This window comes from Dysidea avara, chromosome 6, assembly GCF_963678975.1.
Source record: "Dysidea avara chromosome 6, odDysAvar1.4, whole genome shotgun sequence".
Taxonomy (NCBI): Eukaryota; Metazoa; Porifera; class Demospongiae; order Dictyoceratida; family Dysideidae; genus Dysidea; species Dysidea avara.
The window spans coordinates 40,035,000-40,062,237 of NC_089277.1; the positions used below are offsets into that span (position 1 = coordinate 40,035,000).

Here is a 27,238-nt window from a genome sequence, read left to right on the forward strand (position 1 = left end):
ACTGCCCAGAGAGCAGAATTATGAAGAAAAAACAAATATGTCATTCACTTTCATGAAAGAGCAAATAGATAAAAATGAAAAATATATCAGACCAAGAAGCAGCAGTGTTTTGCACACATGGGGCAGTACAGTAACTGTTGTGATTCAGTAATATGGTAACAATGAGCTCAGTATTACAGTGAGCTCAGTAATATGGTAACAATGAGCTCAGTATTACAGTGAGCTCAGTAATACGGTAGCAATGAGCTCAGTATTACAGTGAGCTTAGTAATACGGTAGCAATGAGCTCAGTATTACAGTGAGCTCAGTAATACGGTAGCAATGAGCTCAGTATTACAGTGAGCTCAGTAATACGGTAGCAATGAGCTCAGTATTACAGTGAGCTTAGTAATACGGTAGCAATGAGCTCAGTATTACAGTGAGCTCAGTAATACGGTAGCAATGAGCTCAGTATTACAGTAACAATGAGCTCAGTAATATGGTAACAATGAGCTCAGTATTACAGTGAGCTCAGTAATACGGTAGCAATGAGCTCAGTATTACAGTGAGCTTAGTAATACGGTAGCAATGAGCTCAGTATTACAGTGAGCTCAGTAATACGGTAGCAATGAGCTCAGTATTACAGTGAGCTCAGTAATACGGTAGCAATGAGCTCAGTATTACAGTGAGCTTAGTAATACGGTAGCAATGAGCTCAGTATTACAGTGAGCTCAGTAATACGGTAGCAATGAGCTCAGTATTACAGTAACAATGAGCTCAGTATTACAGTAACAATGAGCTCAGTATTACAGTAACAATGAGCTCAGTATTACAGTAACAATGAGCTCAGTATTACAGTAACAATGAGCTCAGTATTACAGTAACAATGAGCTCAGTATTACAGTAACAATGAGCTTTACAATAGTTTATCTTTTGAAAAGTAGTCAGGGGTATATATAGCCAGGGGGTTCAGATGAACCCCACTTCAGGACCAGCAGGCTAAAAACTGACAATCACAGCCTTAGATCATATCACACCAATGGAGAATTAGCAGTGATATCAAGTCTTGATTTGACGTAATGTATCACATGATCAGTTGTACACTGGTGGAAATGGCAGAAAACCACATGAGGAATCATTCCTATCCTAGACTGTGCCAGCCAATCATAAGCTGCTCATAGTTGATGTTTGTTACATTGTAAATGTTTTAATGGACATGAGGTGGTCATGTGATCTCTTGAATGTCCAGTGGAGTGAAATGCTTTATTGCATAGTTGACCATCAAGAGGAACAACGAGTAAAGATCATGCAAAAGAAAGCTTTGCCAAGAAAAATACTCTGATATTGAGGAGGCGTGCATATCAGAACATTCAAGTCTACCTTCAATGCACTATCAAAGTGTTGCCAAATGAATCTTCAAACTTAAGGTTACGGTATAATTAAAATGCATGGACATGACAAATTACAAATAGTGTTGGGAAGAAACACGCCACAAATGTTTCCACAAGCCCTAATAAATTTAATATACAGTATCACTATACCACAGAAATGTCCATATATAGAGCCTACAGCTTTTGCTGCATTTGGCTACGGAAAAACATGATAGTGACAGGTGGAGCATGAGTGATGTATGGGCTGGCTTGGACATGACTAAAATGCAAAATGGACTGTCACAAATGGACTGATTGTTTGAAAACATTAATTTGCTATAGAAACTCTGCTAGAAAGAATTAAAACACAACCGTTAAACACACACTGTTGCTTGGATTTTGTTTTCTGGTTAATTGCTGAAATCAGCTGGCGCCTGTCCTTCACTTTTACAAGTGATGGGTAGAAATGAGAAAGATGGGTAAGGTAAGTGCACCTAATTCCGGACAGTTTCCAACTCCAGACACTACAAATATTTGGAGTCATATGTCCAAAACCATCTATAGCATTTGCTTGAAATTTTAGGTGATTAGTACAATGATTCTGTGATCCTAAATTTAGCTTAAAAGTCCAGCTAGATTTTCCAAACAAGGTGATTATATATTGCTATGTGTGGCAAAATGATCAAATATTCTTCAACAATCGCTTATTCCCTAATTAAAAATGATTTTAATACAGTGCAGAGGGACAACTATGACTTACCACTGTACCAAGTTTCGTTTGCTAACAATCAGCTAAACACTTGCTATGGAGGATTTTGTAAGAGCCGGTCTCATTGAAGCTACATGAATATCTGTGGAAATACACCTAGATTTGAAATACCCATAACTCCACAATGAAAAGTACTAACTCTCAAAATCGAGTATGAAGTGGGTGATAGATGCAAGTTTAAAATGGCAGCGTTTAAAATTTGAAATCAACTTCCGAAGTGTGCTGTTTCAGGCATTATAACAAGTGTCCGGAGTTAGGAGTATGTGTGCACATAGTTGAATTTAGGAATGCAGCCCTCAATGGATGGAGATATTTTGATGAAACTTGCAGGACTGATGCACCATAGAATAGGCTTTATCACTATATTTTTAGGGTTTAAGTAATTTGCTTGCATGGTGGAGATACAGCACCAAAAATAAAAACTGTCTGTCTGGGGTTACCTTAGGCTTCATGGCGCAGGACCAGGTTGTGTTATAATCAGCTGGCAAGGTTCTGCCTACTACAAATGTTATTTAAACTTGTTTACAGCACTAACAGAGACAATTTCGCTATCACAGGTGCTTGCACTGGCATTTTAAAAAGACTAGGGTTTAATGTTGAGTCTCGCATAACAAGACCACTTTTATTTGTGTGTGGGTGGGGAATTTTACTCACCCACACACAAAAGGAAAAACACAGTCCAGCTACTAGGTTAAAGCATGCTTTGAGGTTGTAGTCAGAGGTTTGTTTTAGGCTATTGTTGCATTTTATATTCTTTCTAGCAGCTATACACTGAGTTTATATGGAAAATACATTTTAAAGCAAGTCTCTTCCAGTTTGTTTGTGATCTTGTTTTCCAGTCCATTCCACACTTTAGTCATGTCTGAGTGGCTTATCTGTGTTGCTATAACTTGTAGTGTTCTGTTGCTCCAGCTACCTGTAGCTACACAAAAACAATAAATATGAAGGGCTTCATGTTCACTTTAATCTTTGCACGCTGCTATATTGGCTTACAGCCTTCTCAAAAAAATTGATAGGCATTCAAAATTTTGAATGATTGCCCATGACTATAAGCCATTTATGGTACAGTATATCTGCTAAGCACTATTTTCTGTATGGCAACAGAAGTAATTGTCTTACAATAGAGTACATACTCCAGCCAGTAACATAACTTACACAGCAGTTTAGTGGATGTGAACACAACCATGAATAAGACTTTTTCTACAATTTTGCATGATGGACTAACCACTGAATGAATGTTGTTTCACCATGAAGCAGGTTTAGTTGTCTAGCCTGTTGGACACAGACATTAAGGCAACCTTTAGTTATCTTCTTCTGGTTTTTTTCCTTCTTTCCATCAAATTGTAACTTCACTCTGATATCACCAGTGTATGGGACCTATAGTGGTAGCAGTACAGTAATTAAAACTATTATTTTTCAGAGCAATTTAGCTGTGAGCAAAGCTGATGAATATGCCACAAAAAGTACATTTTGTATAAAAATGGTATTTAATGTTTTCTTTCAACCTTGACAAGTAACCGTGTAATATGTACTGTATTCTTTTAGAGTCAGGAAGAGAAAGAAGCTGCATTTAAAAATTACTGCAACTTTAGATAGGTGCAGTTGGATCATGGGTGCTCACACTTGTGGGGGAACACAAGCTGGGGTTTAAAATGGACAAAGGTGATGATGGAAGCTTCAGGGTTGTCTTGCAATGGCACAACACACAGCGTTACAAACAAAGAACAGTATCAGAAGCAACTCTGTAATCAATCCAGTCACCACGGAAAATACGGACGACTGTTTACAAATGGGAAGCCATCCATTGTGCTACTGCAAAATTGGCACAAATAGACACCTTGGGCAGTCAGCAGAAAGAAATGGGACGAAAAGGAGGACAAAGGTAAGTCCATGATGCGTGCATTGTATGTATTGCAGTATGCCAAAAAGGCATGTTTCAGGACAAAACAACACCGAACAGTGAAAAAATCACCTGTAGTCTTAGCCATTATCGAGTTACACTTGCCTGAAGGCAGGCAGGCGGGCGGGCGGGTGGGCGGGCAGGCAGGCAGGCAGGCAGGCAGTAGAAAATTCCATTGAAAATTTTTTGAAAAGTTTTGTAACAACCTATTGGAAGTATTTCACTGCTTGAAGTTTCTTAGTTTACTAGAGTGGTATATATGGAACAGCTAATTGTTTGTTGTTTTAGTAGTTTTCAGTAAACCCGCATTCACTGATGTTTTACTGAAAGTTTAAAACTTAGTAAAATGATTATGTTCCATATACTTAAAGTTACTGACATTTTACTATCAGTATAAATGGGTACAACTAGTACAGTAAAGCAGCTTAACGAATTAGTATACTAAGAACCTTCAAGCAGTGTTTAGGGTCATACTGAAGGCATTTTTTAGCTTGATTATACCTAACCAATACTGCCAAGGTGCCAGGATGGTATTGTCAAGCTGGTGCTTTTTTGGCCCGAGACCCAAACCTCTGTGATCCCTAATATACAGTACTACTGTACTGTATGATAGTATTCTAAGAGTTCCTTAGACATATCAACTCACTGGCTGACTGACGTGAGGCATGTTATCATCATCATTTTCTGTGATCATCGGCAGTTGGTTGGTACTGAACACATCAATAGAATCATCAGGATGAGTGAGTACAAAATTAGGTGTGCATTCAGTATCCTCGTCTATCAAAGCATCATTGATATGATCATCTGTTTCATCTGCTGCCAAGGTTACAGGTAGTGAATTCATGTTGTGTCTCAGTGTGTGTAATTGTTCCACACATTCACCGGGGGTATTGACAACACTCATCCAATGTGATAACTCATTTTCGGAACTGTCCATGTAACTTAACTGCTTTTTGTGATGAGGACGTGGTCCCAACCTTAGGCCACCAATGAAATCATAGTGTTTGGTGTTCTTTGTTGAATTCCATACTGTCAACTCAATAACTCTATTTTTACGAAGATCTTCCAACTTTATGTGGTCAAATACAAACTGTTCATTCCATTCTGGATCACTACTATCCTTCAACACTTTGGTTTTGAACTTCTTTCTGTAGTCTGGTAGAAGATGGCTACAGGAAGGTAACTGTGTATTAGTCCTGTATACTAGATAGTAAACTACTTATTATACTAGTCAGTAAACTACTCAGTATACTAGTCAGTAAACTACTCACCATTTCACTACAGGGTTACAGGTCAATTCAGTTTGCAGTAGATTATGACCACTGATAATAGTGACCACAAGATCTCCTATCTGTTTTTTGTCATTGGCAACGTTAACCTGTAGTGACACCTTCAACTGTCCATGATCTGTTGACTGACTGGTATCATCATGGCTCTGTGGATCAGTACATTTATTATCATAGCAGGGACCACAAAGGTGTGGGCCCATGAAAAAGCATCACCTAAAATCCAGCCTCACTTTTCCCTGACAAAGATGAAGCAGTGTTGGTTAGGTAAAACTAAGCCCAAACAAGTCTTCAGATCGACCCAAAATGCTTTCAACAAGCAAAGGCGGATCCAGGGAGGGTTCAAAAGGTTCCATGGAACCCCCTTTTGAGAGAGCCTCTCTTACTCGAGATACTCTAATAGAGCAGTCAAATCGAGATACTCTAATAGAGCAGTCACAGTAGTCTTTTGAAGAGCAGTGTAGCAAGCTATGTATCTAATTATAAATAAGGAGATATAGTTGGTGAGGGCATTTATGGTGAGGGACAGCTATTGTGAGTAGGTGATGACCTTCTTTTTTTTTTTGGTCTTCAACCTACAGCTAGGCTGAAGTTGTAATTCCAAAGTGGAACCCCCCTTTTAAAAAGTCTGGATCCGCCCCTGACAAGTTGCTACGGAATTTAAAAAAAAAGTTATTAAATGGAATCAAACAGTACGGTAGTACTGTTAAGTAGGGTTTACATCAAAAGTGATGCGTGCCGCCAAAAACACCGCCTTTAAAACCAGCTTAGAAACTTCTTAAGTGACGAAAATCACCTTTACAGAATAATATTAGTCCATCTAACATCAAATGTAGCATTAAAAACAAGAAAACGCTTACTGGTGGCCAGATATAGAATTTTTTTTAAATCGTCAAAACTCAAAATTTCATCTCATTCACTGCCTGACCACAGTCGCAAGCCTAGAGCCCAAATGAAGCAGCGCATGGTCACCATTTTATGCCACAACAACAAACTCACCAATGGGATGTCCCTTTTGGGGTTCCGACGAGTGTGCACCCTGTGCGCCTTGTCTTTTCTTTTATCTTCAATCAGGCTGCTTGTTTTCTACTTTATCCAACGAGACCATATCAAGGCGTTAATTTTCCATATCAACACTTTCTTTAAGCTGCATAATAGACGCCATAGAATTACTTAAGGTGCTTAGACTACACTACTGTACGGAGGTACCGGTACTCCACTTGTCAATTTCATGCCCCACTCCCCCACCCCCGGGGGGGGGGGAATACAAGGGATTTGACAAATCGTGGTGTCAAATTCCCCACTACTGGGGCAAAATCGGCTGTCAAATTCCCACTATGTCCCCACCCCCATAGTAGGGGATTTGACAACATCTCAAGGATGACTAAGCGCATATTTCATGCATGCGATTAGTAATAAACCTGCCCTGTAGCTAGTACAATTATAGTAGCAAGTGCGATTTTATTGTTTGGAAATGCAACTACCGAAAATCGGTCAATGAATTGGACAACTGTCAATTGCCCCAGGGGTGGGGATAAGAAACAATGTCAAATCCCCACCTGGGGTGTGGGGACGCCCAGGTAGGGGGGTGGGGCATGAAATTGACAAGTGCATAGGTCACAAGATCATGCCCATTCTATTATCAATCTATCGATCGAGATCACAATGACCACGCCCCTTTTACGCTAGCTGTATTTGTGACCACACACCTTCAAGTTGATAGGCTGATTCGAGATCTCTAGTCTAATAATAGATCGAAACCACGATGACCACACCCCTTTTTGGGCAAGTACACATCTTTGCAGGCTGACTCGAGATACTCTAATCTAATCCAATACAGCCAAGCTGTAAAAAAAGCGTGCGGCCCTCAAGAAGGCTATGGTGAAAAAAGATGTGAAATCCAAGGTGGCAGCCAAGAAATGGCTGTGATGGTAGGTTAATGGTAAAAATTTTAATAACGACAATTCAGATGAATTTTGATGCCACTTGGTCAATTGGCACAAAATTCACCTGAATTGTCATTATTAAAATTTTTACCATCAACCTACCATCACAGCAATTTCTTGGCCGCCACCTTGGATTTCACATCCTTTTTCACCATAGCCTTTTTGAGGGCCGCACGCTTTTTTTACAGATTGGCTGTTTTGGATTAGATTTCATTTCTTTTTGTATTTGTATACCCCAAAGCCGGCCTATGGCCAGCTTTGGGACTTTTCTAACCTATCTTTTTTTCTTTTCCACAGGAAGAAGAAAAGATGAAGTGGATGTACTTTAAATATTTTATCAGTAAATGTACAAATATATATATATATATATATATATATATATATATATATATATATAATACATAAATTATATTGATTACAGAAATCTTCATGGTGGTTTCTTTGTAACTGAATACTCTACAAGGTGACTTCTTCTAGATGCTTTCTCTACAGAGTGAATTGTTTGTAGCTGAATTCTGTACAGGTGATTTGTTTGCAGCTGAGCTCTTTACAGAATGGTTTCTTTGTAGCTGAACTCTCTGCAAGGTAACTTCTTCTAACTGATCTTTCTACAGGGCAATTTGTTTGCGGCTGGATTTCCTACAGGGTGATTTCTTTGCAGCTGAACTCTCTACATGATGGTTTCTTTGTAGCTGAACTCTCTACAAGGTAACTTCTTCTAACTGATCTTTCTTCAGGGTGATTTGTTTGTAGCTGAACTATCTACAAGGTAATTCCGTCTAGCTGATCACTCTACAGGGTGATTTGTTTGTAGCTGAATTCTGTACAGGTGATTTGTTTGCAGCTGAGCTCTTTACAGAATGGTTTCTTTGTACCTGAACTCTCTACAAGGTAACTTTTTCTAGCTGATCTCTCTACAGGGAGATTTGTTTGTAGCTAAACTCTGTACAGGTGATTTGTTTGAAGTTGAACTCTCTAAATGATGGTTTCTTTGTAATTGAACTCTCTACAAGGTAACTTCTTCTAGCTGATCTCTCTACAGGGTGATTTGTTTGTAGCTGAACTATCTACAAGATAACTACTTCTAGCTGATCTCTCTGCAGGGTGATTTGTTTGTAGCTGAATTCTGTATAGGTGATTTGTTTGTAGCTGAGCTCTTTACAGAATGGTTTCTTTGTAGCTGAAGCCTCTACAAGGTAACTTCTTCTAGCTGATGTCTCTACAGGGTCACTAGTTTTTAGCTGAATTCTCTACATGGTGGTTTCTTTGTAACTGAACTCTCTACAAGGTAACTTCTTCTAGCTGATCTTTCTACAGGGTGATTTGTTTGTAGCTGAATTCTGTACAGGTGATTTGTTTGCAGCTGAGCTCTTTACAGAATGGTTTCTTTGTAGCTGAACTCTCTACAAGGTAACTTCTTCTAGCTGATGTCTCTACAAGGTCATTAGTTTGTAGCTGAGCTCTCTACATGGTGGTTTCTTTGTAACTGAACTCTCTATACAAGGTGACTTCTTCTAGCTGATCTTTCTACAGGGTGATTTGTTTGAAGCTGAACTCTCTACAAGGAAACTTCTTCTAGCTGATCCCTCTACAGGGAGATTTGTTTGCAGCTGAACTCTCTACATGGTGGTTTCTTTGTAACTGAACTCTACAAGGTGATTTCTTCTAGCTGAACTATCTCTTTCCATAGTTGCATGAACTTCTTACAAGGTAACTTCTTCTAGCTGATCTCTCTACAGGGTGAATTGTTTTTAGCTGATCTCTCTACAGGGTGACTTGTTTGTAGCTGATCTCTATACAGGTTCTTGTTTCTAGCTGATCTCTTGAATTCTCTTCAGGGTGACTGCTCTATTAGAATGACTGCTCTATTAGAGTATCTAGATCTTGCACTTGCTGCACCAAGTTGGATTTCATGTTATAACTCCGTGGCTTTAAGTCTGATTCTTCTACACCATTGAAGAGCCTTTCTAAGATGATTATTCCATCTATACAGCGATTTTCAAAGCATTACCCCAAGCGGTTTATCTGGTAGGCGTGGCAAGTAGTCGTTTTTTATTAGCTAATCTCGATTGCGTAATTGTTACACACCGTTGGTTTTTTCGTTGTATCTTCCTGGTTTTTAGTTCGATTTCTTTCAAACCACAAAAGGTTTGAGGTTCAATAGGTAACCTATTCATCCACCGATTTTCAGCTTCTTCCCATACGCGGTTTACCCTGTAGGCGTGACAACATATTGGTGTTATTTTTCGTGAATAATCGATCACAACTCTTTTTCTGTTTATCGTATCCTAGCCAACGTTGGTACAGAGATGCGCCTTTATACCCCCCCCCCCCACCCCCCCCCCCTTCTGTGTGCCAAATTTCAAGGCAATCGGATATGGCGTTCGCGTTTTATAGCAGTTTTTGTAAGTGTGTAAAAAGAGGAAGAAAAATAAGAAGAAAAAACGAAGAAACTAAGCCAATTTGTGAAGTCGCATATCTCGGGAACGCTTAAAGCGATTTCGCTCAAATTTGGAATGTGGAGTGCTGAAGGTGGAGGGAATGTCCACAGCAAAAATTGTCTTGTTTCATCAAGGCAGCACAGAGCTATGGAGGTGCGAAAATTGCGTTTTTTTTCTTCCTGTCAATATACTCACGGGTGTTGCGCGCCGTCTTCTTGGGCTGCACGACACACTACCATGTGTCTTGATACAGCAGTCACCCTGATAAAACAGTCACATATTGAATCCCAATCTCTACAAGTATTTTTAGATAAATTATAACTGACTCTTATCTATGTGATTTGTAATGTTTTCCTTATCTGAACATATCAGTTTGTAACTGTGTTTTCCATAATCATAATCATAATCATAATCATAATCATAATCATAATCATAGCTGCTGTATGCTTTAACAAAAAAACTAAACAAACTAGTATATCAAATTAAATTTAAAACTGAAGTAGGGTTCCAAGCGATAAAAAGTAGTCAAGCAATAAAAAGTAGTCAAACAAGAGATGAATCAATGGTAGCTATTACAGCATAGCTCAGTGTTAAATCCCTGATTTGGCATGGTATAACAATTATTTTGTGTTCAATGCCAAAGTAGGGATTTAACACTGAGCTATGCAGTAATAGCTACCATTGCTTCATCTCTTGTTTCACTACTTTTTATCGCTTGGAACCCTACTTCATTTTTAAATTTATAATTTTTAATATACTTTTCTACTGACTGACGTAGCTGACTCCCTTCAGACAAGTGCAACTCAATAACAGCTAAGGCTATGGGCTTGATTTTTTCACTGTTCGACGTCACTTTGGCCCGAAAGGTGCCTTTTGGCATACTGCAGTACGTACAATGCATTCTTCATGGACTTACCAGTGTTCTCCTTTGTGTTCCCATTCATCTTTGCTGACAGCAAAAAGTGTTGATTTGGTGGTGGTAGCATGTGATGGCTTCCCTTCGTAATGGAAATTGTCCGTATTTTTCATTGTGGCTACTTTGATTGCAGAGGTACTTTTCAAACAGTTCTTGATTTGTAATGCTGTGTAACAGGTTGAACATAGCTGACAACAAAGCGTAATGGATACTTCACTTTTAAGATGATAATTGATAGCTGGGGCACGTGGCATCATTTCTTTCTTTTGATGTGGTATGTGTAGGTTCACCAGTCATAATAATTCTATTTTACAAAAAAAAGTTAACAAACATGTACACAAAAAATTAGGAATTTTCAACTAGAGTAGGGACCATAGCACATCGATAAAAAGTACTGAAACAAGTTGGAGTAGTGCACAATATTAAATCACAGTAAAACAATGAGAAGTGTTATATCCCTACTGTGCATTTTTATTATTATTATTATTTTTATTATTATTTTTATTAACTTATTGTTTTACTGTGATTTAATATCATGCACTACTCCAACTTGTTTCAGTGCTTTTTATCGATGTGCTATGGTCCCTACTCTAGTTGAAAATTCCAATTGTGTACTTGTAATAATATTATTATGAATGTGTTATAAGTACTTATATAATGCAGTTTTATTACATAGAAGTGTGTTGTGCTGCCCAAGAACACCACACTGGTATCAAGACACATGGTAGTGTGTTGTGCGGCCAAGAAAGCCGGCGTGCCACACCGTGAGTATATTTACAGAAAGAAACAAAATGCGGTTTTCACACATACATAGCTCCATGCTCCCTTCTCGAATTGGAATCATTTTTATACTGCAAACGTCCTCCACCTTCAGGATCCCATATACCACATTTGAGCAAGATTGCTTAACGTAATCATGAAATATAAGCCTTCAAAATTCGGCTTAATTTCTTGTTTTGTTTTTTTTAAATTTCTTCATTTAGGGGGCTTGGGGGCTTAGATTATTCTTTTCACACACTTTACAAAAACTATTGTAAAATGCAAATGTGTAGCTCAATTGTCTTGAGCTTTGATACACTTTAAGAACATATTGTGGCACAATCATGTACCAAGTTTGGTGCAAATCTGAGCTATGGACGGTTATTTGGGGGGTTAAAAAAGGCCGACTTGTTGTCACACCTACAGGGTAAACCACTTATGGGAATAACTAAAAATTGGTGGTATGCATATAGGTTAACCATCATAGTTCAAACCTTTTGTGGTTTAAAAGAAATCGCATTGACAGCTACAGAGTTACAAGGCAAAAATCAAACAACTGTAAATCGCGGGGTCAAAATACTCTAATAGTACAGTCACTGCAGGGTAAAAAAGGTGCATAAAAATGTTGAAAAAAATTACTGACCAGCGTTCGAACCAGGGACCTCCATACTGAACACCCAAATCCTTAACCACTGAGCCACTGCTATCACAGCTGATCATCTCACTTTATTTCTACTTTATAAATGAAGTTTCTAGCTAAAATCTACTCAATAATCAAGTTCATAATTTCATAGATATACCAATGGAAAATCTAGATTGTTCTAGAACATTCTACAAAAATTATGAAAGGATATAGCCAGTGTAGGCGGGTGACATACTCATTTTGCGGAACCAGAAAATGCTGTTTTTATACATCCGTTGCAGCTTCTTTACAGGTGAGACCAGGCCTTCGATATGCAACATGAGAAACAATGGAAGTACGAACAACAAAATTGAGATGGGTTCTTTTACCCCACTTGTATTTTCAACATTAAGGGGTGGTATGGGTCATGCTGCTCAGTGCTGTATTTTACAGAAGACTTGCTCTCTTTGTCTCTCTTAGGAAGGAGTAGTGTCATATAGTTCTGTGATGTCAGAGTGGTGGAAAGGGGTGCTGGTAACCCTGGGAATAATAATAGAAAAAATATTTGCACAGCCATTGTATTGTATTGTATTGTATTGTATTGTATTAATGCTTTACAGTGACCAGCACTGAAGGTCATTGCACAGCCATGATGTCATTAACAGGAATTTAAAGGGATCTATGCAATAAAAAGTAGTGTAACAAGAGATGAATGATGGTAGTACAGCATAGTTCAGTGGGAAAGCCCCTACTTTGGCATTAAACAAAATAATTGTTATAACTAATGTGCCAGAGTAGGGACTTTCCCACTAAGCTATGCTGTAGTACCATCATACATCTCTTGTTTCACTACTTTTTATTGCATAGATCCCTACTTCATTTTTAAATTAATAATTTTTTAAACTACTAGTTTGTTTGGTTTTTTGTTGTAGCACAGCTAGCTACAGTGTAACTTGTGACTGTTCTATTAGAATATCATACATGACTGTTGTATTAGAGTGACTGTTGTATTAGAGTGACTGTTGTATTAGAGTATCTTGAGTCAACCAAGGGGTGTGCAGCCAGCTAGACCAATAAGGGGAACATGACTTAAAATGATAATACATTTGCATGTTTACAAACTGTTACAAAGTAGTGGGTTGATAGTCTACCCATCCCAGTTTAAATATTTACAAGTGAATTGGAGTACTCAAACAGATTTCACTTTGTATGACAAACTTACCCCTTTAAATGAGGTGGTTCATGAAAGTTATTTTTACTCTTTTAATTAAAAACTGGTAATCATTTGCATTATATGTTATGTCTGATTAGGTTAATGCAAAATCCAAATAGATGTTGTAAAAATTATGATCAAAATACTCTAATAGACCAGTCACCCTAACAGAATGCTCGGTAGTACCACTAAAACATTATGAACAATGTGCCTGCAACAAATCTTTTAATGATAACAGTCAATTTACTTTTTCCTGTAGAAAGCAAAATAAGAAGGCAAATGCAAGCACCTGGTTGGAGCTAACAAAGGACAGGATTATTATTAAAATAACATCACTGTAAGCATTTCTTGGCTGCTACCTTTGATTTCACAACATCATTCAGCCTGGCTTTGTGGAGGATTGCTTGACTGTTTTGTTACTGTGTAAAATTTCACCAGCAAAGTGTATGATTAATTCTCTATTAATTTTATGTTTTAAAACCACACTCAACTTTAGCTATCACATTTTATTATAATGGTATCTACTGGCTACTTTTCCCTTACAATTGTATGTCAACTATTATGGTAACATGATTGATGAACTCCTGTGTGTACACTGAATCAAAGAAAAGATGAGGCTACAAACTGCATGTGCACCTTAGGGTTAGTTCAATTCTAAAGTGAAGTAGCTATTTACTTCAATTTTAAATATGCTCTGCCTATCACACAGGCAACATTATTATTATTATTATTATTATTACTAGGCCCAGGGCAAATACAACCAAGTACAATCACCAATGGGACAACCTACTAATGGTGCATGTCCAAACAGTGCATGGCCAACACAGTGTGTGCAGGTAGAAAAGATGCACAGTAATACAATTCTAGAGGATGGAGGCTTGTCTGCAATCAATCCTCTTGCTTTAATTGCATTGGGTGTGGTGCAACGCTTATGAATGACTTTTTATTGGATAATATGATCGATAGCAGGGGCGGATCCAGGGGGGATCTTTGGGGTCTCGAGACCCCCCCTTCAGGTTGAACCTCGAACAGGAAATTTAAGACAGAAAGTGCACGGAGGAAAACAACAGATCGCGAAAGATCGATATACCCTAATAGAGCAGTCCCTAACTATTTGATATAGCATCACGTGATAATAGCTCACATGATATGGATTGTTTAAAGTTCAGCAAATGGCAGAAGACACACACTTACTGTGCGTAGAAGAGCTGACAGCTGCAAGGGAGCAATGGTGTTTGTAATCACTCATATTGTTGTAAAGGTACGTCTGATTTGTATATAAAGAGTGTTTTACTGCCCGTACTTTTCTTTTGTGGTAATACACCTGACTCCACCTTTGGTCAATATGGGCACGTGATATCACTCGGCTGTTCTTGAGACCTCACCCAGAAGACACAGAATCCCGGGCCCCACACTCGACAGCATGAATTACAAAGTGACACAGGAGTTAGCTACTTCAGTAGTTCTTCAACTTGTTCAGGAAGACCAACTTCACTCACACTTACACAAGGTTCACTTTTTGGAGCCACTTCTGCGAGGGTGCCAGACGGAAAGCAAGAAGTGTGATCGAAAATCAATGGTACGATGAACACGTGATCCATCATTTGTCATGACTATGCTGTGTGCCAGGAAGTTGTGTATGTAGTAAGCTATAAGTCTACAATAGTATAGCAATAAGCTGCACAAAGCAGTGTAGGTTTCCAGCTAGTTATAGCTAGATACACACATCGTGCTTGTTAAAGTTTGCCTAAGGGCACATTTTATGTATGAATGCTACGTACAGCTGTAGGTCGGATGTGCTGAGTTCAATAATTATGTGAACTTTATAGGAGGGGTTATCCCAGAGACCCCCTCTTGAAAAATCCTGGATCCGCCCCTGGATAGCACTAGTGGTCACTGATACACTACTGATTAGTAAAATCCGTAGCAACTCAATGGAAGCATTACTCTGAAGGGACATTTGGTGTGATTGCAACCAACCAATATGGCTAATACACTATGAAGGAATAGTTTCTGGTCAATATGTTTAGGACACAAACTTCATTGATTCCTACTATTAGCAAGAGTTCATAAAATATATATACTGAGGAGAGTGTCCTACTCTGGGTGTATTATGAAGTTATGACGTAACGATAAGATGTTGTGGTTTGTGAAGAACGAGCAGCCGTAAATGTGCAAGAATTGTTAGCACCATTTCACACTGACTACGCTCAGGATAGCCGTATTCGCGAATGGCCTAACAAGAAATGCCTACGAAGCGGTCTTAACCCATGAAGGAACGATTGTAGTTGGGTGAGAAACACTTAGAACTGGAGTTAATTTGGTTGCTAGCGACGTTGTTAGGCATGTGTTCAATTGATACCATGCATGTTCAACTAATGACATCATTAATTATACAAAGAAAAATGGACAAACTCAGAAGTGCTATGTCATAACTTCACGATACGTGCTTCTACAGGAGTATATGAGAGTAGGACACTCTCCTCAGTATATATATTATGAACTCTTGCTATTAGCAATTATCATACTAAACAATTATCAGATGATACTCACTAGTTCCTCCAGTTCATACCACTTATCAGAAGGGTTGGACCAGTCAACTTTGTCCAGTGGTAGAGCGACCTCCCCCAAGAACAAGTTGTGTCTCCAAAAGTCATTATGCCACACACCCACCTTGAGGGTGTGTTTGGACAGTTCCTGACGTTTGATTGGATACTATAGTGATAGTGACATTACATAATATCTACTGGTAAACATCACCACATGTAATGATTGTTACTACCTTAATAGTTTCATTGAAGATGGGGTCAACTCCTTTCTTAACTGAAGTCTTCTTCTTAGTTGACTTACTCTGGTCAGGTAGTAGATAAGTTTTCACATAACTATAGTAACATGAGACAACATGGGATAACATGGGATAACATGGGATAACATGAGACAACATGGGATAACATGGGATACCATACTTTACCCCACAGTGACTGTTCTATTAGAGTATTTCAACCCTGCAATTTTACATTTGTTTGAATTTTGCTTTATAACTCTGTAGCTGTAACTCCATTGTTCTGCTATGATGATCAGCCTATCTACAGTATGCACTAAATTTCAAGCTGTTCCAATAATTATGTGGTTTACCCTATAGCCATGACAGAAGTTTGAACCTTTTTATGTTTGTATAACATGGTGTATATAACACAGTGTATAACATGGTGTATGTACCACTCTGCGTGGGCAGTTCAAAGGCACCGCCAGTTCCATAATTTGTATATTGCACTGCTGCAGATCACAGCGAGTGCATTATAACTTATAACGCACTGGTTGCAGTTTTGTAGACCACAACGAGTGCATTATAAGTTATAATGCACCGACCGCAGTGCAATATACAGATATTGCACTGGCTGCGGTTTTGTGCAGCATAGCACAAGTGCCGGTGGCGAAGACCACTACGACACCTCACCTAATAGGTGGAAAGACACTTCACAGATCACTCAGATTCTTTTATAGCCTGACATGTAAAGGTCGATTGTGGGCCATAACATCACCAATACGTATAATGTTTTCAAGCAGCCAATGGCGATTGAAAAAGCCAATGCAGGTGGCCACAACTCTAGTCTACATATATAAACATACTTATACACCTTACTAGTCTGGTGCCATCTTAGCCCAGATTAAACTGTAGTCCACTTCGACAATGACTCAATAAAACAAATATATTCTAAATAATACTAACCTTTATGTTCGATTGTGGGAACCAGTTTTGTCATGCCACCAGATTCGAGTTTAACCAGTGTAAATAGTAAGAATTAGACTAGTATCGTTTAGTAGTTAGGTTTTGTTCACTTAAACCGTCTATTTAGCTGCTTTTTTTCGCTCAAGAGAATCACTATGGTGATTAGTCTGGTGCTTAGTCTATATGGCACGCTGGCATGCTGAGCACTACATGATGAGAGTCGAACAGCAAATGCAGGTTAGTGATATAACCCATAGCGTACTAGCTTTCAATATCTCAGGTGGCTGCAGTACTGCAGGGGGAACGTCATCGCAACGTCTGGCTTGGTTACCCACAATCGATGTTAGAAACCTGGCCTTTATAAGTGTTACAGCTGTCTTGTGAGACTCTCCCCACCTATTAGGTGAGTGGTACATAACAGTTATACAACGTGCACTCGTGCTCTGCCTGTATAAAAGCACTTGCCTTCGGGCCTAACGGCCCTCAGGCTCGTGCGTTTATATCAGGCAGAGCACTTGTGGCCGTTGTATAACTATATAGTATAACATGGTGTATATTTATCAGATTCAAACTTTAGTATGTGAATTCACCTTTACATGTTCTTTACTTGCACTAAATTCAAGGCAATTGAGTTACATGTTTGTGTTAGCAAGTTTTGCAAAGTGTGCAAAAGGAAACATAAGCTCCTGTAAACCTCTTGAACCAGGACATAATGTAATTTATAAATTACCCCCTGACAGTCGGAAACTACCGTTCTTCTTTGCCAGAGCAGCATACAATACAGACAAATACACATAGCTAGCTAACAAGTACAAAACTTAACACATGGACACAAATACAACACAAAACAAATGCAACAACTTTAAGGAAAATTACAAATTAAGATGATTGAACAAATTACATGAAAACAGAACAGAACAACTGTTGTTAATAGCAACAGTAAAATTCTCCTCCATACCTAACACCTGCACCCGTAACCATTAAACCACTGCTATCTTGGCTGTTTACATCACTGAATTTCTACTGTACAATCAAAATTCTAGCTTATATAATAGTAAATGTTTATAATTTGATAGATCTACCAATGGAAATTCTAGAACATTAAATGTGCACTCCATTAGAGTAAAACAATAACATTAACAATTGTAAAATGCAATATTACAATATATTTATAATTCTCTCTTCAATAATCATCACTGTGTCTGTACAGAATTTATTTTACTGTAATAAACCTCACAACATCTATACTCATCTATAGACATGTAAGACAAAAATTTAATGTGGTCAAACCTAAAAATCAGCCATTGGGGCATTATAAAGTTACAAAAAAGCCGAGCTGTAAAAAGGGCATCAAAAGCCAAGCATAGGGTGAAATAGTTGTAAAACCAAAGGTGGCGGCCAAGAAATGGCTACAATGATGATAATAAATTTTACTAGTAACTGCTATTGAAATTAACATCATTGCAGCTATTTCTTGGCTGCCACCTTTGATTTCACTTCACCCAGACTTTTGAAGGCCACACCTTTTTCACAGCTTGACTGTTTTTGTGGGATACAGTATTATTCACCATGCTACACCATAATATAATGGCAGTGACATCATTCTTAAGCAATTCTGTGACATGTTTACAAATGTGTAATGTATTTTGTGGACTAGACTTGCATACTGGAGTCTGGACACATGAACTAAACTGGAAGCAAATCTCTTAACAAATAATCCAGGCAATATCTAGCTCTTGTGATGCTGAAGACACTACTATAATGCTGGTACAGCTCTTTCTCTTAAGTCACATCCACGAAATACATTATTTTGTAAATGTCAATGTATACACACGTAGTTTAGTAACATTGTTATACTAAATAAAGTAACATGTAGTTTAGTAACATTGTTATACTAAATAAGGTAACATGTAGTTTAGTAACATTGTTATACTAAATAAAGTAACATGTAGTTTAGTAACATTGTTATACTAAATAAGGTAACATGTAGTTTAGTAACATTGTTATACTAAATAAAGTAACATGTAGTTTAGTAACATTGTTATACTAAATAAAGTAACATGTAGTTTAGTAACATTGTTATACTAAATAAGGTAACATGTAGTTTAGTAACATTGTTATACTAAATAAAGTAACATGTAGTTTAGTAACATTGTTATACTAAATAAAGTAACATGTAGTTTAGTAACATTGTTATACTAAATAAGGTAACATGTAGTTTAGTAACATTGTTATACTAAATAAGGTAATATGTAGTTTAGTAACATTGTTATACTAAATAAGGTAACATACGGGTTGGTATGGACTTCATTGATCTTGTTGGGTGGAGTTAGTCCTCGGACCTTGTTGATTGACACCTTGAGGGTATTATCTGTGTCAGAATATGACACACCCATCTGGATCTCCCCAGTAATGGCACCATGAGCGAACATCACTGACCCACTGTAAACACTCCTCACATCAGACATGCTCGACTGCATTGATGATGACTGTACAAAGATTGTGTATGACTATAGTATGTTCACGTTGAGCTGAATCCTCAAAAACATTTAATAACTCGTGGATGCAATTACACACGATCTTGAAATTTGGCTCAATTGTAGTACTGCTTGATCCGCTAAAAATATTTCAAAATCATTTTGTTCAAATGTTTGACATAATATTTACAGCCAATCAAAATTTTCACAATACATTTCCTATGGGGAAGCCATATAAGTACAGCGTCCATTACGGCCCTTTCCCAAACTTGTAATGGAGCCAAACTGTACATGTCTGTTGTTGACTCCTTTGCTGTTACCAATAATCATCTGGTTGGCTGAAATGTTAACTCTATTGAGAAAAAATCCACTTTTAATTTTTAGCTGTTTTTCAGGATTCAGCTCAACGTGAACATACTATACATGTATGACATCCCATCTCACACATAATAAATGTGACCTAACTTGGGAAAAACTGTCGATGTACGCATATCAATAGATTCCCACTTCAATCCTAGCAAGCTAGCTACTGTTATAACCATGACATTAAGCATGACATTAAGCATGACAGTATCTGTAACACAGGAACACCACCACCATGGTGGTGGTGGGTGGGAAATTGGTAAAACAACAGAAAATGGATGAGCAGGTTATATGGAGTCTCCAGCCTAAATACCAAGTCCAAAAGACCACCTGTGGAATTTCAAGGTGTCAGAGCATTCTCAGTGGCTGCATTCATGAAAAGCAGCCCAAGCAAATCTGTGGCATGACTGTGGTGTAAATGTGTAGTCTATTGGTGTGGCTATCCATTCATGGTGAAAAGTCAAGCTCAATGTTGTGTGCATAGATCAACAATTTTCAAACATTTGGTCACAAATACTTTTTATATATATATAATTGGGAGAGGAGCACTTGCATATCGGTATGAGAGCAATGTTCTCAGTTTTTATGGTATTGCAATATTCAGCTAAAAAGCAGTTGTATTTAGGTAATGATGTGTTCTTGTTATTGTTATAACTAAGCCTGAAAGTCCCTTCAGTATGACCCTAAATGCTTCCAATGAATTTTTAAAAAGATTTTTATCCAATGGAATTTTCTGACTGACTGCCTGGCTGCCCACCTGCCTGGCTGCCACCCCATTTCTTTTTGCCCAAGGTGTCAATTAGCGGTAGCATGATGGCTAGCATACATTTGTTAATGGAAATCATCCATATTTCCATGGTGACTGGGTTGATTGCAGAGGTGCCGGCTTCTCCTACTGTTCTTCATTTGTAGCAATGGGCTGAATATGGCTAAAAACGAAGCATAATAGCCACTTCACTTTCAAGTCAGTAATTGATAGTTGGGACGCATTCAGTTGAAAACGTTACCTCTGGTGTCATCCTTTCTTTTGATGTGGTATGCGTGGGTTCACCAGTCATAATAACATTATAAAAAGTAAACAAACAAGTTTAAGGCAAAATTAAGAATTTCAAGTTTTATTAGGTACCATAGAAAAAGAAGTAGGGAGATTACCTATACCTGCAGATATACTAGTGGACATTTCATCCATGGGTATAGACTGAATTAGGGATTAAGTGTCCACTAGTATATCTGTAGGTGTAGGTGACCTCCTTTACTTTTTTTCTATAGTCCCTAATCAAACTTTAAAATTCCTATTTTCCTTATGTTATCTAACCAATACTGCCAAGGCACCAGGATGGTATTGTGAAGTTGATTTTTGGGTGATATTTTGGTCAGAAAAACCCAAACCTCCATGATCCCTAATATACAGTACTGTATGATATATATTAGCAAACTCATTTGTAATAAATAGTAAGTGCTTAACTGGTGATCCACCAATGAGATGTGCTGGTCAACTTAATTAGTTGTTTCATGGGCCAACCTTACTGTATGTTAAAACAGATCTCAAATACACACATGCTAAATACCTCAATCTTAAGGCTGCTTAATTTAAAACTAAGGCAACTTCCTAAATGCATTACTAGTTTTACACTCATAAATTTATATGAAACTTATAGATGTTGGCACAGAGGGAATTACGTACTATGAAGCCATTTTCAAATCACCTCATACATTTAGTAACTAACAAATGACTTTGGGTGAGAGGGATACACATATACACACCCTGCCTGCTCCTTCTGAATTTCTCAATGAAGAAGCACTTAAACTGTTCATCTTCGTGTTCTCCTTGGTCAAAGATCGGAATTCATAATCATCCAATTCAAAAGAAGTTTTCTTGTCAGATTTTTTAGGAAATGTAAGATTGATAGTCTCCTCTCCATCATCATCACACGAAGGATGTACTAGTATAGATGTAAGTTGACTGGAGGTGCTCCTCTCTTGATCATCGTTGTCTTCATCACTCGTCTCACCATCATCATCAGGACTACTCCTTGTTACGTCACCACTAGCATGTAGTGTGTCCTCATTACTCTTAGTGATATTTCTGAAGTCACCATCAGGTCGTAGTATGTGCCATTGCTCCACCCACTCATTGGGGTGTGATAACATGGCTTCCCAGTGGCTCACCTCTGCATCCTGTAGTGGATAATGTGTCATTGTGATAGTAAACAATCTTATCTATGGTACCACTCAAATGCAACGTCATCTCACAGGAGTGCGAGCAATTAAAAAACCTGCTAATTAAAGGGAGTGACACCCATTTTGTTCATGAGTATTCACCCTGTTTCGTTTGCAATGAATATTCGCAAATGAAATGGATGCCATTCCCTTTAATCAGCAAGTTTTTTTAGAAAGTTGCTCGCACTCGTGTGAAACGACATTGCATTTGAGTGGTACTATATCTTAAATCACACAATGAACTACAAGTAAACACTTCAGTCATTTGACTTGTGCATAACTTTATAAATGTTCTCACTGTGAATCAGTGTAATGTACTACTTAGTGGTTGAGCAAACAGTTTCCAATCAAGTGGGTTTGATTTCCTGATGGTTAAACTTCTTTTGCTTTCATGGATAGATCTATGAAATTACATTTTGGTGCAGTACACTAGAACTTCCATTCTATTTATAAGGTAGAAGTTAAGTGAGACAAGCAACTAACAGCAGTGGCAGAGTGGTAAAGGGTTTAGGTGTATAAGTATGGAGGTCCCTGGTTCAAACCCAGAACAATTTGTTAATGTTTTTTCGAGCACATATTTTTACTTCTCTAAGGGTCTCTCAATCATGCCTGATTCACATGTCTGGTTTATCTCCTTAGCCATTACTCTCAGCAGTGGCAGACCTAGTTGGGTTTCTGGGGTTTCGACAGAAACCCCCTTTTAATTTAGCTCAGTGGAAGTCTAAATACATAAAAATTGTTGTACTGACAATTTATCATATCAAACAACTATATACCACTGTATTTAAGTAGCATGCATGCAGCTACACTTAACTGACACCATTTATAGCTATCAAACCTTCAGCAACACTTCACTTTTCATCTCCCACTGCATTAAAAATGATCGAGATACTCTAATAGAGCAGTCAAGTAACTACTCTAATAGAGCAATCAAAGCTACAGCTTATAGTCACCATCTTTGCTCTATAGTTAGCTATAGTATTTACAGTTTAAAGCATTGGATTTATTGTGATTGCTAATTGAAAGTAGCCTAAAATCCAATCTCAGAGCTTCTAAATTCTCAAAATTTCCTGGAGAAATCAGTATTATCAGATGCCTCAGCCTTATTAGCTATACCAACTTTCAGAAACCCCCTTTTAAAAATCCTAGATCCGCCACTACTCAGTACTTTCAAATCACAAAGGCACATGCTACAATGGTTAATAGCCTATCTGTATACCAATTCTTAAGTTATTTCTGTCAGTAGTTTACCCTGTAGGCATGACAAAAAATAGCACTTGGCATTTTAGAAATCCACTTGTAACTTTGCTCCACTTCTACCAATATGTTGAAAGATAAATGTGCTATAATATGATCTTTACACCCTTCAAAGGAAATTAAGGAATCCAATAAGACTGGTGCAAGTTATGGCAATTTTCGTAAATTAACAGCAGAAGAAAAATACAAAGAAAAAAAGACGACAGTTGGACTGATTTGGCTCAAATTTGGAATGGAGGATGTTCCATTCCAAGGGATGCTTCAATGGGTAATGTCTGTTTAGCCATAACTGGGGTATACATGTGAGAAAGTTGCATTTTCTTTGGTTCCTGAAAAATGCACACTCGTATGTTGCACATCTGAATGCATCGGCTTTCCTTGGTCACATAACACACTATCGTGTCTCCTGATCCACACAAAAACAGCCTGGCAGTATTGGCTAGGTATAAACAAGCCTAAAATTCCTTCAGAGCAACCCTCAAACATTTCTGGGGAATTTAAAAAACTTCTGTTTAACTAAATTTCCTTCTGACTAACTGATGCCTTCAGCCAAGCATAACTTGACTACAAGCATAACTTGACTGCAAGTGATGAAACAGGCTTTATTTCTTACTGTTTGGGTCTGAGATGTGCCTTTTTGTCTACTGCAGCAGCTACAATGCGCCATAGAGTTTCCATTCACTTCTATGATACCTACTAATAGAAATTCTCTTTTACTATGGGTACTAATTACAACAGTACAACTGCTAAAAAACAAAACTTCTTACTACATAAAACCGCACAAAATTTTAGGCTACTTGTAAGAAAAAGAAAAAAAGTCACCATATCATTACCTGCATGTTTCTAGTGCATGAAAAATGTTTGAAAAATGAAAAAAAGGGTCTCTGCAACATGTATACATACTTGGGTTCTGCCAAAATGTACCACAAAGACTCTATAGACTGTTTATATATACAGCAAACCATTATAATCCAACACTCATTGGTGCTCACAAAACTGTGTCAGATAATACATAACAAATGTCTTATTGGTATATACAAGAAACAGTGTCATAGTGGATTATAGAGGTGTCGGATAGAGAGATATCACTGTATAATATTACAGCCAGTACATAAGAACTACCCATATACCTGAGAGTCCATCCATGGTTTACTATCTGCAGTAGGGTGGGGTCCTAATCTTATCACTCCCATCGGATAAGCATTAAACTCAGCATCCCATACAGCAACTTCTAGAACATGAGCTGTTGATAGAGTATCCATGGTAACCTTTTTAAACACCATCTCCTCATCATAGACAGGTTGAGTAACAGTTTGTGTTTGTTGGTGATTGTGAGCCTTGTTTTTACCGGGCCTCAGGAAGCTGTAGAGAATAAAATGGTGTAATGTCTCACACACTGACCACAACACTACTCACCCCTTCACATATGACTTGTCATAAAACAAATCTTTGGCTTCCATGATGCGTACATGAAGCCGACCATTAACTTGTTTCTTCTTTTTCTTCTTCCCTTCATCATCTTCTGGAGGTTCATAACGAAGTGACAGCTTTAGTTCTCCAGCACTCTGGATCACTGACTGCTCCTACATTACAACATGTTAGAATACATTACTATTGACTATTAACACTAACTGGTTGTAGCTGATAACTCTTCATGGACTTGTCATGAAGGTCCATCGTCCATAATGGTAACATCACCTCCCCAAGGAAGTCCGCCTTGCTAAACCTGTTCCAATTCCACACTGACACCCACAAAACCTGTCCAGTAAAGTTTCCACCCTCGGGAATGGCATACTGCAAGGAATATTGGTAAGGAATTATTATTTTCTCACAACATTATCAAAACTATATGAATTCATGAAATTACATTGTCCCCAGTTGAGTGATAACTTTAAAAAGACCCTCTGATGAACCATACAGACAGTCCAGTATTTGTTTATTTAATAATTAAACAGCCTTCCCTCCCTACTGTGTTTCTCACCGTAGAGTCATGTTGATGGAGTTCTGGCCAACATGGAGTGGGTGGGGTCTGGTTGGACCAAAGTTGACTACTAAAGTAATCTGGGTGTGTTAATCATAATTTGATGTCTCCAATTATTTCTTTGTGGTAGTTTGTACCAACTAAAGTTTACTTAATAGCTTATTGTGTTCAGTAAAACAATAGTAGAAAATAAATGATGGTGCGAGTCTAAAACGCATCAACTTTGCCAGTTAAATTGTGAAGTGGACACTGGCACATTTAATTTGAAAAGATTGATATACTCTAATAGAACAGTCACACACAATAAATTGTTGCTGTGGTAAAACCATGTGCACTACAGGTACAAAAATATATATAGCTTGCAATTGGTTGAAATTATCAATTAACATAAATTAATGCTGAACAATATACGTAGATAATTTCTGAGCAAAATATGAAACATATAAAATAAAAAAAATTGCTTGAAAGAAAAAAAAGGAAAAAACCACACAAACATCCCTGCAGCATTGTTTACGGAAGTTGACCAACAGGTCAGTAGGTGTTTACAATTGTCTTTGGTTGGGTACTTGTGATTTACCATTCTTCAATCATACGTCACAAATAACTCTAACAGTCCCAATAATACATATTATTGAGAGTTCATAATATATACAAGTACAAGCTTGATTAGGGATCAAAGAAGAAAAAGTAGTGAAATAAAGAAGGTTGCCTATACCTGCAGATATACTAGTGGACATTTATATCGCAGGTATAGGCAACCTCCCTTGCTTCACTACTTTTTAATTCTTTGATCCCTAATCCAACTTAAAATTCCTAACTTTCCTTGTTAACTTTTTAAATAACATAATTATGACAAAAGAACCACATGCATACCACATGCATACCACATGCATGCCACATGCATACCACATGCATACCATATTTTAAAAAAATGTGTTGCTGCAATCAATCCAGTCGCTATGAAAAATTCGGGCAATTAGCTAACACAGCCACAGGGAAGCCACAGAGAAGCTAATGACATTATTAACTATACAAGAGAAATGGGTGAACTCGGAAATGTTACATCACAACTTCACGATACACCCTTCTACAAAGGTATATGAGATTAGAATAGTCTCCTCAGTATAATATATATTATGAACTCTTGATAATATTTTGCTAACACACCTCCCATGTTGTGTCCCATATTGGATCAGTTGTTTTTAATTCAACTTTAGTCTTCCTCTTGGTCAGTTTCTTATAATCTGGTAAGATGTAACCCATAGCATAACTACAAGGAAGAGATCAGTGAACATGTCATCACATGTGACAAACTTACGGGTATAATGTCTTGGAGTTCTTGGTTATACCCAGTCCTGTAGCCTTATCTACCTTCACAGCTAGTTTCTTGTGGTAACTGATGTACACCTAGTATCCATGTTGTCACATAATCAGAAAATGAGTTCATGGTCATGTACAAAATGATCAATACTGACAATCAATGAATGTGACCGGAGTCTCTTAAAAACCTTTCAATCATAACACCTCATGTCTCACCAGTGAATTAGAGGCACAAAATGTGACCAAATTCAAGCTGCTACCATATTTGAACTTTTATATGTTAACCCAATATTTGAACTTTTTTCATGTAATATTTTTTTCATTTTATCCAAATTGTAGTGTTGTCAGGTAAAATACACAGCATCAATAAACAGTATAAAGTTGATACCCAACATAAATAAAGAGGAAAAAAATTATCAACTGGTGCTGATATGCTATGACATAGGTTATGAAAATGCTATACATCTCAACAAAGATCACTTTGTGGTCCATGCTGAGAGAATTGGTTGTGTGACAAGCAGATGAAAGGGTTTACAAGGTACTGTATTGCACGTTTTTATCATTTCTATAATTTAAGAGCATGACACAAATTCCCATGAATGTAGCTCTCTGTGAAAATACAATTTGCTGAAATTTTAATGTCAACTGTTAGATAAGGATTTGAAGAGGAGAGGGAAGCATTGTTAAGC

General features: G+C 37.7%; 1 protein-coding gene across 2 annotated transcripts in view; it reads right to left on the reverse strand.

Annotated features, from left to right (window-relative positions):
* Nucleotides 1-27,238, reverse strand: part of LOC136258990 (uncharacterized) — an 87,697-nt gene that overhangs the window by 46,085 nt on the left and 14,374 nt on the right. Inside the window, exons 7-18 of one of the 2 annotated variants that reach the window (XM_066052388.1) lie at nucleotides 26,548-26,636; nucleotides 26,397-26,499; nucleotides 24,881-25,042; nucleotides 24,665-24,831; nucleotides 24,379-24,610; nucleotides 21,536-21,949; nucleotides 19,224-19,420; nucleotides 15,984-16,083; nucleotides 15,755-15,916; nucleotides 5,290-5,453; nucleotides 4,665-5,187; nucleotides 3,344-3,495 (exon numbers count right to left, since the gene is read on the reverse strand). The exons of the other annotated variant lie outside the window; for it this stretch is intronic. Coding sequence (XP_065908460.1) covers nucleotides 3,344-3,495; nucleotides 4,665-5,187; nucleotides 5,290-5,453; nucleotides 15,755-15,916; nucleotides 15,984-16,083; nucleotides 19,224-19,420; nucleotides 21,536-21,949; nucleotides 24,379-24,610; nucleotides 24,665-24,831; nucleotides 24,881-25,042; nucleotides 26,397-26,499; nucleotides 26,548-26,636 — 2,465 coding nt within the window. The remainder of the gene's footprint in view (nucleotides 1-3,343; nucleotides 3,496-4,664; nucleotides 5,188-5,289; nucleotides 5,454-15,754; nucleotides 15,917-15,983; nucleotides 16,084-19,223; nucleotides 19,421-21,535; nucleotides 21,950-24,378; nucleotides 24,611-24,664; nucleotides 24,832-24,880; nucleotides 25,043-26,396; nucleotides 26,500-26,547; nucleotides 26,637-27,238) is intronic. 2 annotated transcript variants of the gene reach the window in all.